Genomic DNA, 12,281 nt, shown 5'->3' on the forward strand with positions numbered 1-12,281 from the left:
AGAGACCAGACTTAATCAAAGTCCGGGCCCAGCTGTTCGCACAGAGCCGCTGCTGTGGCTCGCACACCCCATCCTTGCGCTCCGCGCGTTCGGAGCGCAGCCGGTGCGCGGCCGCGGCTGCTCCGGGCCCGGGCGCTGCGCGGGGCGGGCCGTGCCCGCGCGGGGCCGGGCGGCGCGGCCGGGCCCTGCCGGGGTCACCATGGCGACCCGCGGCCGGCGGGGCTGGCGGGGCGGCGCGCCGGGGGTTGAGCCGCCGGGCTCCCAACCGGCCGCGGCCAACAGCCGCCGCCTCCAGCGGCCGCGCCTACGCAGGGCCGGCGGGCGGCCTGGGCGGCGCAAGGCGGCCGAACCCTTCCGTGGGCTGGTGGCGAGCGGAGCCGGGCAGCGCGGTGGGCCACCCGTCATCCTGCGGGGCGGGCGGGAGGAAGGGGTTGCCAGGGGCGCATTTGTGGTCGTTCGGGGGATTTTTTATTAATCTTTCCCCCCCGCGATTTCGTTTTATTTCTGTGGGTTTCTTGGCTCCTCCGAAAGGTACCGACGTCGGGGCGATGCATCGCACCGGAGAGAAGAGCCGTGCGGGGCGGCGGGAGTCCTGCTCCGCCGCCCTCCGCAGCAGCGGCGGCCGGGCCGTGCTGGGGGTGCTGACGGAGAACGGGCAGCAGCAGCAGCGGCCCGGCGGCCAGGTGAGCCCCGCTGCCCGCAGCACTGCCGCCCCCCTGCCCGCAGAGCCCGGCTGAGCTCCGCGGCCCTGGGCTGGCAGCCGCCGGCATGAGCGGTGCACGCACCTGCCTCGAGGCTGCCGGCAAAGACCTGGCGTGGCGGGGTGAGAAGGTGACTCGGGCTCCAGTTCTTCAGCGTGAGTTTCCCGAGAAACCCTGCTAGTAACCGCACAGTCCTAACCTACGGGTGTTTCCCCGTGGAAGTAGTCTGCGTAGATAATTCATCCTGGAAGGAAGGGATACTATTCGGCCGCTTACCCTCCACACTGTGAGTGGTTTGAGGAAGGGCTGTCCACTGAAGCCAAGTTCTCATTGGTGTGTGACTAGCCGTGCTCACTCCAGGGTGCCAGAGCCTTCAAGAAGTTCAGGTTAATTACATGTCGTTTTTCTGCCTTTCTGTCCCTTGAGCCCTCCTGGAGTCTGCTGGTCGGGCAGGGATAATGTTATTGTCCGGACCTAAAACAGCGCTGGTGTGTGTACACAAACTCGTATTGGTTTTGGCTGTGTAAAGCCCCTAACTCAGCTCGTGCCTTACTGGCAGTAGATGGTGTGAAGGATTGTAGCCTGGTCACACATAGTCCTAGGGGTTGCAATGCTTAAGCTCAAAAATTCCAACTTAAGTTTGTAAGTGCTTGAAGTGCCTTCTTGCCAGTGCAGTCCTTCCTAAGTCTGTGGCAGTGCTTGGGTACTTTTGTTAACTTGCTGCACTTGCAACTGCTCCTTGCCAGAACTGAATGTGTAGCAGACTGCACTTCCCAGTCCCACTGGAAATGAGCAGCACTCACATTCTCCTTGGTGGGAGGCACTGAATATGATGCTGCTCCCCTGGTTTCCTGATTTTTACTACTCTTAATTCTTTCTGTGAGGAGTCTGTCACAGCAAAACAGCAACAAGTGGCATCAACTTCAGAGGCATCAAATGTAGTTAGTTGGTGGCTTTTCATATGAACTTCTGTTATTGGTGTCTGTTACACAAGGAAAGTGATTTTCTTTTTGAAAACAAGTGACACGCTCTGTTTTCCTCCTGAGCTGCCCTCCCACAGCGTTACTGTGTGCTCTGCTTCAGGGTGCTGCTGTTATCAAGCGCTTCTCTGGCTTTGAAAACACCATCACTTCATCTAGAAAAGATGAAGTGCCCAACTGCATCATCAGTGCTGCATCAAAGCAAGGTTTTGCTATCTACATAGATGACTCAGAAGATAAAGAAAACTACAGCTGCAAAATGTCTGAAGAGCTGGAATTAAGCCACTGTGAACTGGATACCAGTGCAATGACATCCAGTATTCACCGGCTGCTGGATCTGAGTTCAGGTAACTCCTGTTACTACTCGGATGGTGTCCATAGCACAACCACATGTAGGGTGGTTATGAGTTGTGAATTGTAAGCTAGTGAGTGGCATATGTGACAATAACACTGCAAGCGTACTTGGATTGTGTCTACACGAGAGGCAATACTTCTGAGCTAAAATTAGCAAGAGAAAGTCAAGAGATTAATTGTACAAATGTCTTGCTGCTTCCTATTACCTGTTAGGCTCTCCTATGATAGTGGACACATCCTTCCAATCCCAGCCAGAGGATCACATGGAAGATGTTGTAACTCTGGCTGTGGGAGAGTATGCAGAAGACATTCATCAGTACCTCCGAGAGGCAGAAGTAAGTTGCTGTAAGAAGCTTATAGGTATCTGTGGTAGGCTGCAATATTGCAGAGATCTGGGGCTGCCACTGAACAACAAAGAAGATAAAGTAAATAGTAAAAGTAATTTCAAAAGGCAGCATATAGTCAGTGATAAGTTCTTTCAGGATTAATGCATCCCTGTTAATTCCTATGATGGGAGCATCTCTTGACTTGTTTGGCATGAAGAATTCTTGCAAATGGGAGTAGAATGCTGAAAAAATGCTAAAGCAGTTTGATGTGATCTCACTGATAGCTCTCTGGCTATAGCAGTAGGTTTTCCTACCTTCTTGTGTCAGAGCAGTGAAGTGCAGTCTCCTGATGGGAAGAAGGCAGAAATTCTGATTGGTTCATTTTCAGGTCCTTCTGAATGGCTCAACTGATGGCAAAGGCTGTCCATTGTCCAGGAAGTGTTTTGCTATTCTCCTGCTACCACCAAAGCTTCAATCTGTCTCTTCAGTGTAGAAATACTATTTTCTAGAGATGCCACTAGCTGGGAATAATTACCACTAGCACAATAATTGTAGTTAGTACTTACAGTTATTAAGAGTGGGACACCACCTGCTCTTTTTAGTGTAAGTATAAAGAATATTCATCAGCTCAGCCATCCATGGTTCTCTTCAGAGTGATCACCCTGATTCTTCAACTCTTTCCAAACAGCTAAGATTTAGGCCCAAGCCCTACTACATGAAGAAGCAGCCAGATATCACAACAGGAATGCGTGCTATCCTGGTAGACTGGCTGGTGGAAGTAGGGGAAGAGTATAAACTTCGGACAGAGACTTTGTACTTGGCAGTGAACTTCCTGGACAGGTTTCTTTCCTGCATGTCTGTTCTCAGAGGGAAGTTACAGCTTGTAGGAACAGCATCAATTCTTCTGGCTGCGTAAGTATTTCATCTTCTGAAATCCTGGTGATCCGAAGTCTATTTTTGGGCTTAGTCTTGTAATGTAATTTGAAGGAAGGAAGGTTGCATTAGTAGGTAGCTTTTCATGATGTCTCAAGATTAGCAAGTGGGCTCCTTTGGTGCTATTAAAATGAAACATTTAATGTTGAATGGGAAGAACTGTAGTGGGGAAAGCTTGTAACCATGAACACAGTAGCAGAAACAGTAGTACAGCGTTAAACTGCTAGCCTGTAAGGCTGTAATGGACTCAGTTGCAATCTACAGTTGGCCTTTAGCTGCTCTAACTAGACAGAGTAAGCAACATAGCTTAGGGGTGCATGGGTGTTTGTCTGGAGTGTGCTGTGTTACTGAGAGTTGCCCACTGAAAGCTTGCTGTTAAGAGCTAACAATGTGAGTATATGTCTGTCTAGACTGATGACTCGAGTTCTCTTAAGTATATTTGTCCAAGTTTGAAACTAAATTGTTAGCTAGCCTGGAGGAACAAGTAAAATTAAAGCTTTCCACAAGTTTTATTAATGTCATGTTTTCATCCTGACATGGGTACAGCACAAAGATTTCTTTTATTATAACTTCAAAGCTGACAAATGTGGCTTCTATATTCCTTTTTCAGGAAGTATGAAGAGATCTACCCACCAGATGTGGATGAATTTGTCTATATAACAGATGATACCTACACAAAGAAGCAGCTGCTAAGAATGGAACACTTGCTTCTCAAAGTGCTGGGTTTTGACCTAACAGCCCCAACCATCAACCAGTTCCTTCTTCAGTATATTCAGAGGCGTGGAATCTGTATGAGGACAGAGAACTTTGCAAGGGTATAGACTATCTGCCTTCTTGGACTGAGGGGGAAGAAGTGATCCTTAAAGGAGAACTACTTGCCTTTCATGAAGCTGTCTCTGCAACAGGCCTAGAACTGCATGTTTCATAGCAGTGGCTTTTGTGCTGAGACTTTTGGATAAATGCCTTATGGAAGTCCTAGGTTTGGTTTGTCTTGTCCGGTCAGGGATAATTCACTGACCAGGCAATTAGGTGGTAAAAATCTGGTGGTTTTTTCAACAGTGCCTGTGTAGCAAGCCTGTCCTGGATTTGGTGCTACTGTGTATTGCTCCACAATGACACAGAATATACCTGCATAGCTGCATAGGAGTTGTCTGGAGAAGGCAACCATGCTTAGAAACAACAAAATTGCAGTAAAACATCTGACCAGCTGCTTCTCTGCAAAGAGTATAGGATTGTACAATGACTCTACTCCAACAGAACCCATATTGTGCCTCTTAGAGCTGTCCATTTATCCCTGATGTCCAGGTGTTTATCTATATAAACAAGAGCCTTAGCAGATAGGAAGAGAGTGTGTTTTATAAAACTTGACTTTTCTGAGTCTCTCTAAAATCAAGTCAGATCTGATGATAGAACCAGAACTTCAGATTAGATTAGAGTAGATGGGTTAGGCTTTGGCAAAATGTGGTCTTTCTGCCCCCCCCAAAACCAGATAAAGGATCTTCTTTAAGATCAACAGGACTGCAATGCTAATTCTTCTCACTAAATACATAGTTTATGCTTTTGTGCATCATACTGAGACCATTGACTAACTTTAAAACTTGCAGTATTGGACTGATTGAACCAACTAGGTTGATTCTTTTTGAAAAACTTGAGTTTTCTTGTTCAGTATCTTGCAGAGCTGAGTCTTCTTCAAGTTGATCCTCTTCTGAAGTACCTTCCTTCACAAATTGCTGCAGCTGCCTACTGTTTAGCAAACTATACAGTGAACAGATCTTTCTGGGTAAGAACAACAACAGTGCATTAATAAATAGCTCAAGCATTTTGTTATTGTTAGAACTGAGCTGAGAAGGAGGAGGAGTAGCTCCAAAGTATATTGTTCTGCAGGCTGAAATCCTAGGATGAGTAGCTGTCCTTGAGTTAATGAGACTACCTGATAAATGACTGTTAAGTAAACCTGAAATACCATGCCTCTTCTCTGAAACAGAAGGGATTTTACTGTCTTGCTCACTTACATCAAGGCTGTACCAAAGGCCTCATAAATGTCCAAAACTACACCCCCAGATACAATTCATTCAGGGTCTTTCTGGGAGAAAGGGGAGAACTGATTCTGTCTACTTGAGTGATTATACTGCTGTGTAATTGTGGCTGCTTTACCACAAGCCCTGGTAGACCTTCCAACTGTATGTTGGAGAAATAGCTTTAGTGCAGAGTAAAATCCAGAAGAGATGTAATGGATGCACATGCTTAGAGCAGAAGGAGCTTGTCAGACTTCATGGCACCAAGGAAGACCTAGAGTGAAACTGATGGCACAATAAAATTTAATCTTTTTCATGCTTAAAGAGTCTAGAGTGAGCTCTGATGCAGTGAAAAGAGTTTCTGCTTCCGTGGGAAACACATCTTCTAGATGGCTGCTGGCTACAATAGAGTAACACTGTCTTTTCTCATCTGACCAGCCAGAAGCACTTGCTGCATTTACTGGATATTCCTTAAGTGAGATAGCACCTTGCCTGACTGACCTGCATAAAGCATGCCTTGATGCATCCCATTGCCAGCTGCAAGCTATTAAGCAGAAGTATAAGCACCCAAAGTAAGTAACCAGTATGCCAGTGTCTTGGATAGCTGTAAGCATAGGATGACTCTTTTTCCAGCTTGGGCTGTGGCTGTTGTAGCTCTCTCAAAGTTGTCAGCTTCTAGTTCTGAAACAGAAGCCTCCATCAGCCCCTTGAGGAGAAAACTCTTCTGACCACAAAAGTCATTAATCCATAAGTATGCAGATGCATTGGATAACAACTTTTTCTGCAATGTTGCAGGATTCTGCTTCTCTTCTCCAATGCATTGCACAATCAGGTGATAGTCCAGTTGACAAATCTGAAGCCAATATCTGTAGTCGCTTCATTTCTATTCCAGGTTCCTGCAGGTGTCTCTTCTGGAGCTCCCAGCAGTTCTTCCTCTACGCTAGACACTGTGGATCCTGGACTTGAAGATTACTGTGTCCCAATCAACAAAGCTGGTCTGACATTTCATAGAGCACTGCGGGTCATGTGTCTGTAACCACAGTGATCAGAATGGTTTTTAAGCTAATATTTTTTAATGAGATGCCTTTTTAAAAATAGGTATTAGACTATAGCTCTTAACATAACTGAAAGCACTTTTAATAAATGTCTTATTACACTCTACTTCTGTCAATCTTTTTACTTCAGTTAATACCTGCAGTAACAGTGAGTGGAATGAATTTTTGAATGTTTTTGTTTTGTTTTGTTGTTTTGGTTTGGTTTTTTTTGGGGGGGAGTGGGGTGGGATTTGTTTTTTACTAAATAGCTGTAAGCACTTATAAGCTGGCTGGAGTGGATAAAGCAGAGCTTGAACCACCACACCCTGACATCCCTGTTGGCACAGGTGATTTGCTGTAGTCCTGTTTGTTCTTTCAATGATATAAGATCCTGTGGGCATGAACACAAGCTATTTTCTGCTACTTGTTTACCGTATCAGACCAAGAACATCCACATGCAATTGGTCTTTGAACTCTGAACATGTTTAGAAGATCATCAGTGTTGAGGTAAAAGTCAGACTTCCCTTTATGGAAACAAAATAGGGGATGGCCCTGCAGGGAGTTGGGAGATTGTGGCTGGCAGAGCATTAGGAGCTTTTCATACACTGGTGAACAGACTGTATTAGAGAGCAATGCTAAAAGCTATGAGGTACTGGAACAGCAGAGTTGATCTGGATGGCTCCTGAGTGTGGAGTGTTGTTATAACAAACCTGTCTGAGATGACCTCTCATGTCACTAGAGCACTGACGATCATGTGTGAAGGGAGGGCAATGGGACAGAGCTATTAGCTGTCTTAGCCTGAGCTGCTGCATGGTCTTGTGTCCCACTGTCAGTTATTTGTTAGGTAGCGCTTAAAAAAAAAACCCCAAACATCCAAACAGGACACCACCTTGTACTCTCAAACACAAACCCTGTCCAAAGTAGTTTAAAAATCAGTTGGTCATATTGGTCAACATGTAGAGAACTATAATCCACTTATATAAATGGTAATTCTGAGGTGTGCTTGTACTGCAAGAGTTTAAAACTTCAAGGGCTTACTGCTCCCTAAGAGAGTGATCTGTACAGTGAGTGCATTATGAGTTTCCAAGCAAGAACAGGTTTAACACTTGACACCAGGATGCAATTCAGCAGACATATTAAGTAGCAGCTAACAAGCCTCTTATTTTAATTTTAAAACGTGATTATGCCAATATGTGTGTAATGAGGCTCTTAGCTTTGGCATTCCCTCAAAGTATGTAAGACTTCTTTTCCCTTAATTCCTCCCTGTGCAGCCTGATGGATCTCTCTAGTCATGCAAATTCTTGTGTTTCTCTGAAGTGGAGGTAGTGGTTGTGAGTGTTTCACGTGTCTCAAAGTAAACATCCTTTAAGGGAGGAGAGTATTCCATTTCAGTCTAGCACAGTCTTGTGCTGTAAATTCAGCCTAGTTCTTGGTCTCTTGCTTCAAACACTTTCTAATCAGTAGAGTGAATTTGTCTTGATATGTGTATACAGTGAAGTGACCAGATATCCCATGCTCATGTCTATGGCATTTATTTTGTGGTGGGGGCCTCAATCCGTAGATTTTGTTCATGCACTGAATTTCATGGCTTGTGGACATATGTCCTAAAGGTGGGCTATGAACTTAACTCCTGCCTGCAGTCAGCTTCTTTAAAGAGATTGCCTCAGTGCAAAGCTGTGCCAGTGGCACCTACCTACAACAGGCAACTCTTGGTTGCTTGTTTCACAGGGAAGTGGTGAGTGCCCTGAGCAAGTGTTGCTAAGTCTGCCCAGCTTATGAGTACCAGCTTGTTTGGTGTTTCAGGCTGAACATAAGAGATTCTGAAACCCCATGTTAATAAGATTCCACCTGTAAGTAATTGTGCTCACTGAACTGCAGCTAACTGTAGTGTTGGGTATTTTCAAAGCAGAAATGAATGTCTCAAGTGCAGGAATGTTTTCCTTGTGATACAGGAGACTAAAGATTTGTGTGGTCATGCTGCAGCAGTAATTGGGAAGAGATGAGTTTTTGTTCTTATAGACAGTCTATAAGCACAGTCATGCCTCATGTTCCTGGGCCAGTAGATTTGGTGCATCTAACAAAGTAGGAGTCTGAATTTACTAAGTGTTTTAACATCTGGAGTCTTTCTAGAAGCCACACTTTTGTTCTGTTTTACCTTCTTAAATTTAACTTATAACTGTGAGGCTATTGCAGCAGTTTCACTTCACATTCTCAGAGCTTAAATTCTTTGGTATACAAATATACTGGAGCTTTTTGGCTTTTTTTTTTAGCTATAATATGTGAAGACTGTACTTCATCTGCTTTCTTGTTTTGTAATTATTTTTCAACTCAGCTTTTCACTTAAATATTGTTTCAGTCCAAGGCTAAAAAGGGTAAAAAAAAAGTAGTTAAGATGCAGAATCACATAATGCTGCAGTCTGAATGCTAATAATGAGTTTGGGCAAGATGGATTAAATTTTAATTTGTGAGATACAAGAAACTCATCTTGAAGTGGTCTCATCTGAGATCTGTAATAATGTCATTTTGAAAGTTCCTACTCTAATCTCACTTCCTTTTGTTGAATTTGTCTTACTCAGAGCAAGGAAAAAAAACTTACTGCTGTTATAGGAGTGAGCCTTGACTCTTCCAAGGTGAAAACTGAGCGCTATCTCCCCTTTCCTTCAATGTGAATCATCACACTTAACTCTGGCCTACCCCTTGTGGGCTGTTCTCTGCAGATGACACCTGAGATCAAGTGACAAAAGATGCCACAGTTGGGCATAAAGTGGTAATGAAGGTGAAATAATGCTGTTTTAATGGATTAAGTACTTGAATACAGATGCAAAAACACGTAGAAGTACTAAAGGTTGTACTGAAAATCAGGTATATGGGAAGATAGATTTATAAGGAGGGAGATGAAAGCAACCCAAAAGGAAGCTTTAAGTTTTCAATGATGTAGTGCCTGTGCTGTGTGGAAAACTAAGAGGTATAAAGCTCACAACTTTGTGTGATCCTTGAAACAGAACCAGGCCTTTTGAAGACAGTCATATCATGGAAAAGAAATAAAAGGTAATGGGCATTAAAGCTTAAACTGAGACAGTCTCAATTTTTGACCATCATCCTTAGTGGCTTGTAGACCATGGTCACAAATAAAACTTTTTTGTTGTTGTTGTTGGTTGGTTGTTTTTTTGTTTTTGTTTTAGATTTTTTTTGGTTTTTGGGTGGGGTTTTTTTTGTTGTTGTTGTTGGTTGGTTGGTTGGTTGGTTGGTTGGTTGGTTGGTTGGTGGGTGGTTTTTTTTGGTTTTTTGAGGTTTTTTTTGTTTGGGGTTATTTTTGTTCAGGAAATACTTCGACTGTGGCAGTTTTGGAAACGCCAAGGATGATCATGTTCAGTTATCTCTGCTGTGAAGGTCAGTCTGTTGAATGTCAGCATGTGTATTTCAAAGGCTGAATATTGACTTCTATGCAGGTCACAGTATCTTCCCCCAGCTAAAATTTACTGGGACAAAACCTACTGGTGAAACAGCAGGCTGAGCACATCCAAGCAGCTTTGAGGGATCACTCAATACTCCTAGTGGAGTAGGTTGGAACTGAGAGGTGTTGAGGATTTTATCTTTGGCCCACGATGTTCAGTTCAAAAGGTCTTTAACACTGGTATTAGAACAAACATGAACATCTTATTCTAGCAATTTCCATATTATCTTGCTAATCTTATTCTAGCAATTTCCATATTATCATGCTGCAACTTTCAAGAGACTTGGCTGTATGATAGTGGTTTTCTGTGTTGTTGTTAACATTTTTAACCAATGATTTCTAACAATATTTTAGCCATCTCTGGTGTCTTGAGAAAGCTGTCCTTATAACTAGAGATGTATTGTGGATCCACCATTCCCCTAAGATTAACAGGGATAAGTGCAACTTGATACTTTATGGGAAGATACTGGCTTAAAAGCTACGGTCTGCCTTTGTTTTCCTTTTCTCTGGGGTGAGTTAAGGATGTCTGAAAGGTAATTAGGTATTTAAAGAGAATGCTTTGATTGTGTTCAGAACAGTTAAGCTGCAGAAGGTTGTCTGCCTTGCTGGGAAATCTGGCTGTGTGATTAGTCTGTGTGCATACCTGCTTGTCCTCAGTTCTACAAGTGACTCAAATTGGCTCTGATCACTGAGGTGGGTACTTATTTTAGCCACTGGCCTTGAAGCAGCTTGTGGGGCTGCTCTTAAGCATGAGAAACAAGCCAGCAACATCAGTGATTGCTTCCTGGATTTAAGCTTTTTATCTTGCAATTTTCCTCAGCACCTGCATCCCCAGAGCAAGATCATCTTCCTATACTGAAGAGCTGTACAAACTGTGCTAAGCAGATGTGACCTGGAGGCAGTACAGACCCATCCCCTACTATTCAGATGTTCTAGAGCTGTTAAGCTAACTCTTCTGAAGTTTCTTGGGTCCTTTAGTGTTTATAGTGGATGTATGTATTTTCCCATTGCATAAGACAAGAAATGCACTGAATACTTATTTTTAGCTGTTATTTGTTTCGTAATACTTTTGTATGGCAAGTTCTGACTTTCTCTTGGATGCTTGTTTATATTGCATCTACTTAAAATGCAAAAAGACAAAGCTTTGCATGATGAAATGTCCATAATGAACATCCCTGACAAAAGTTTATGGAGAATGTGCACTGCAGAGATGTAGAGAAATAGTGGATTAGGCAGAAACCTGTGTCATAAGTAATATAGCCAGTCACAGCTCTTCTTCCTTGTGGTTTATCACTGTAGATGGCAGCCCTGCAAACATTGAAGAAAAACTTCAGACAAACTTACAGGACAGCGTACAGACAGATACTGACCACATGATAGAGTTAATCCTAAAGTACATGCCTACCTGCATCAAATTAACTTGTGTCTGGGCCAAAAAAGACCAGGCAGTCCTAGCCCTAACCCCTCTGAAGATGTTAAAATTATGGCTCTGTCTTGGAGTTTTGTACAGTGCTTGCCTGTAGAGGGATAGAATATAAGAAAATAAAGATAGTGTAGAAAGTAATCTTACCCTAAGGAGTTGCAGCTAGACCAATTATCAAAGCTTAGGAACAAGCCTGACTTTAACGGGCCACAGCTGTAACCAATCAGAAGAAGAGTGCTATGAAAGAGTGGGTGGCTGGGTGAGAAGGGAACTGGAGTCAGTTGGCTACTTTGGGAAGAAGAAACAGTCGGTGCTCTGAGGAGCTGTGTGCAAGAAACACCAAGAAGGTATGAAACTTTTGCGATAAGAAAACAACAGTATGGAACCCCTGCAATAGGATGTCAACACTTGCCTAGTTAGGCTGTGCTGTTATTGAAAAATAATTGTGGACTGAGCAAGGACTGGTTCCTGGCCGAATGTCTGTCTCCATTTGGCTTTGTTTCCATGATTCTTAGGGCTGGCTAGCTTTTTAAGTAGATTTGTCTTGGAGAGTGCTTTTGGAGCAAGACAAAATACTCAGTGTGAGCTAAAAGGCTGTGCGGGTGTCTGTGCTCAGAGCTTGTGCTTGCAGTCTTTTGTCTTAGTAGTGTGTCTAGAATGACCAAGTGTCCCTGCCTTTGATACCGGTAAATACCTAGTTAAACCATAAAGGAGTCCTCGGTCCTTGTTTTTTGATCTTCTTTATTGGAACACAGAAGAGCCTTACTGGAGCCGAGTGCTGAAAAAACAGGCTCCTGATGAAGCATTAAGTTCTGGCAAGAAACAGTCTCCTCCTCCACCATCTGCAGCCAAGCTGCCTTTTCTGCTTGTTTACTGTTGTTTGTGTTTTGATGTGTAAATTACTTGGAAAAGTAAGAGAGGGCGCTAGACCCCACAGCATTCAACAGACGACGTGAGCTCCTTACAGCGGAGTAATGTAAACTCGTCCCTGTGTAGGCAGACACTGTAGCGACACGTATCTCAAAAGAGAATAATTCATTTGCGGGTTTTTTTCCCCTCAT

At 43.8% G+C, this 12,281-nt stretch overlaps 2 protein-coding genes across 2 annotated transcripts in view; one reads left to right on the forward strand and one right to left on the reverse strand.

Moving 5' to 3' along the window:
• Positions 1-688, reverse strand: part of SPART (spartin) — a 50,143-nt gene extending 49,455 nt beyond the window's left edge. The window contains exon 1 of the mRNA XM_059838871.1: positions 685-688. The gene's annotated coding sequence lies outside the window, so the exon portion shown is untranslated. The remainder of the gene's footprint in view (positions 1-684) is intronic.
• Positions 467-6,428, forward strand: CCNA1 (cyclin A1). Its single transcript, XM_059838875.1, has 8 exons — positions 467-683; positions 1,785-2,028; positions 2,249-2,370; positions 3,050-3,273; positions 3,905-4,109; positions 4,961-5,074; positions 5,748-5,881; positions 6,202-6,428. Exons 1-8 carry the CDS (start codon positions 549-551, stop codon positions 6,251-6,253), a joined length of 1,230 nt encoding a protein of 409 aa, XP_059694858.1. The 5' UTR covers positions 467-548; the 3' UTR covers positions 6,254-6,428.
• The last annotated feature ends 5,853 nt before the right edge of the window (positions 6,429-12,281 follow it).

This window comes from Haemorhous mexicanus, chromosome 2, assembly GCF_027477595.1.
Source record: "Haemorhous mexicanus isolate bHaeMex1 chromosome 2, bHaeMex1.pri, whole genome shotgun sequence".
Taxonomy (NCBI): Eukaryota; Metazoa; Chordata; class Aves; order Passeriformes; family Fringillidae; genus Haemorhous; species Haemorhous mexicanus.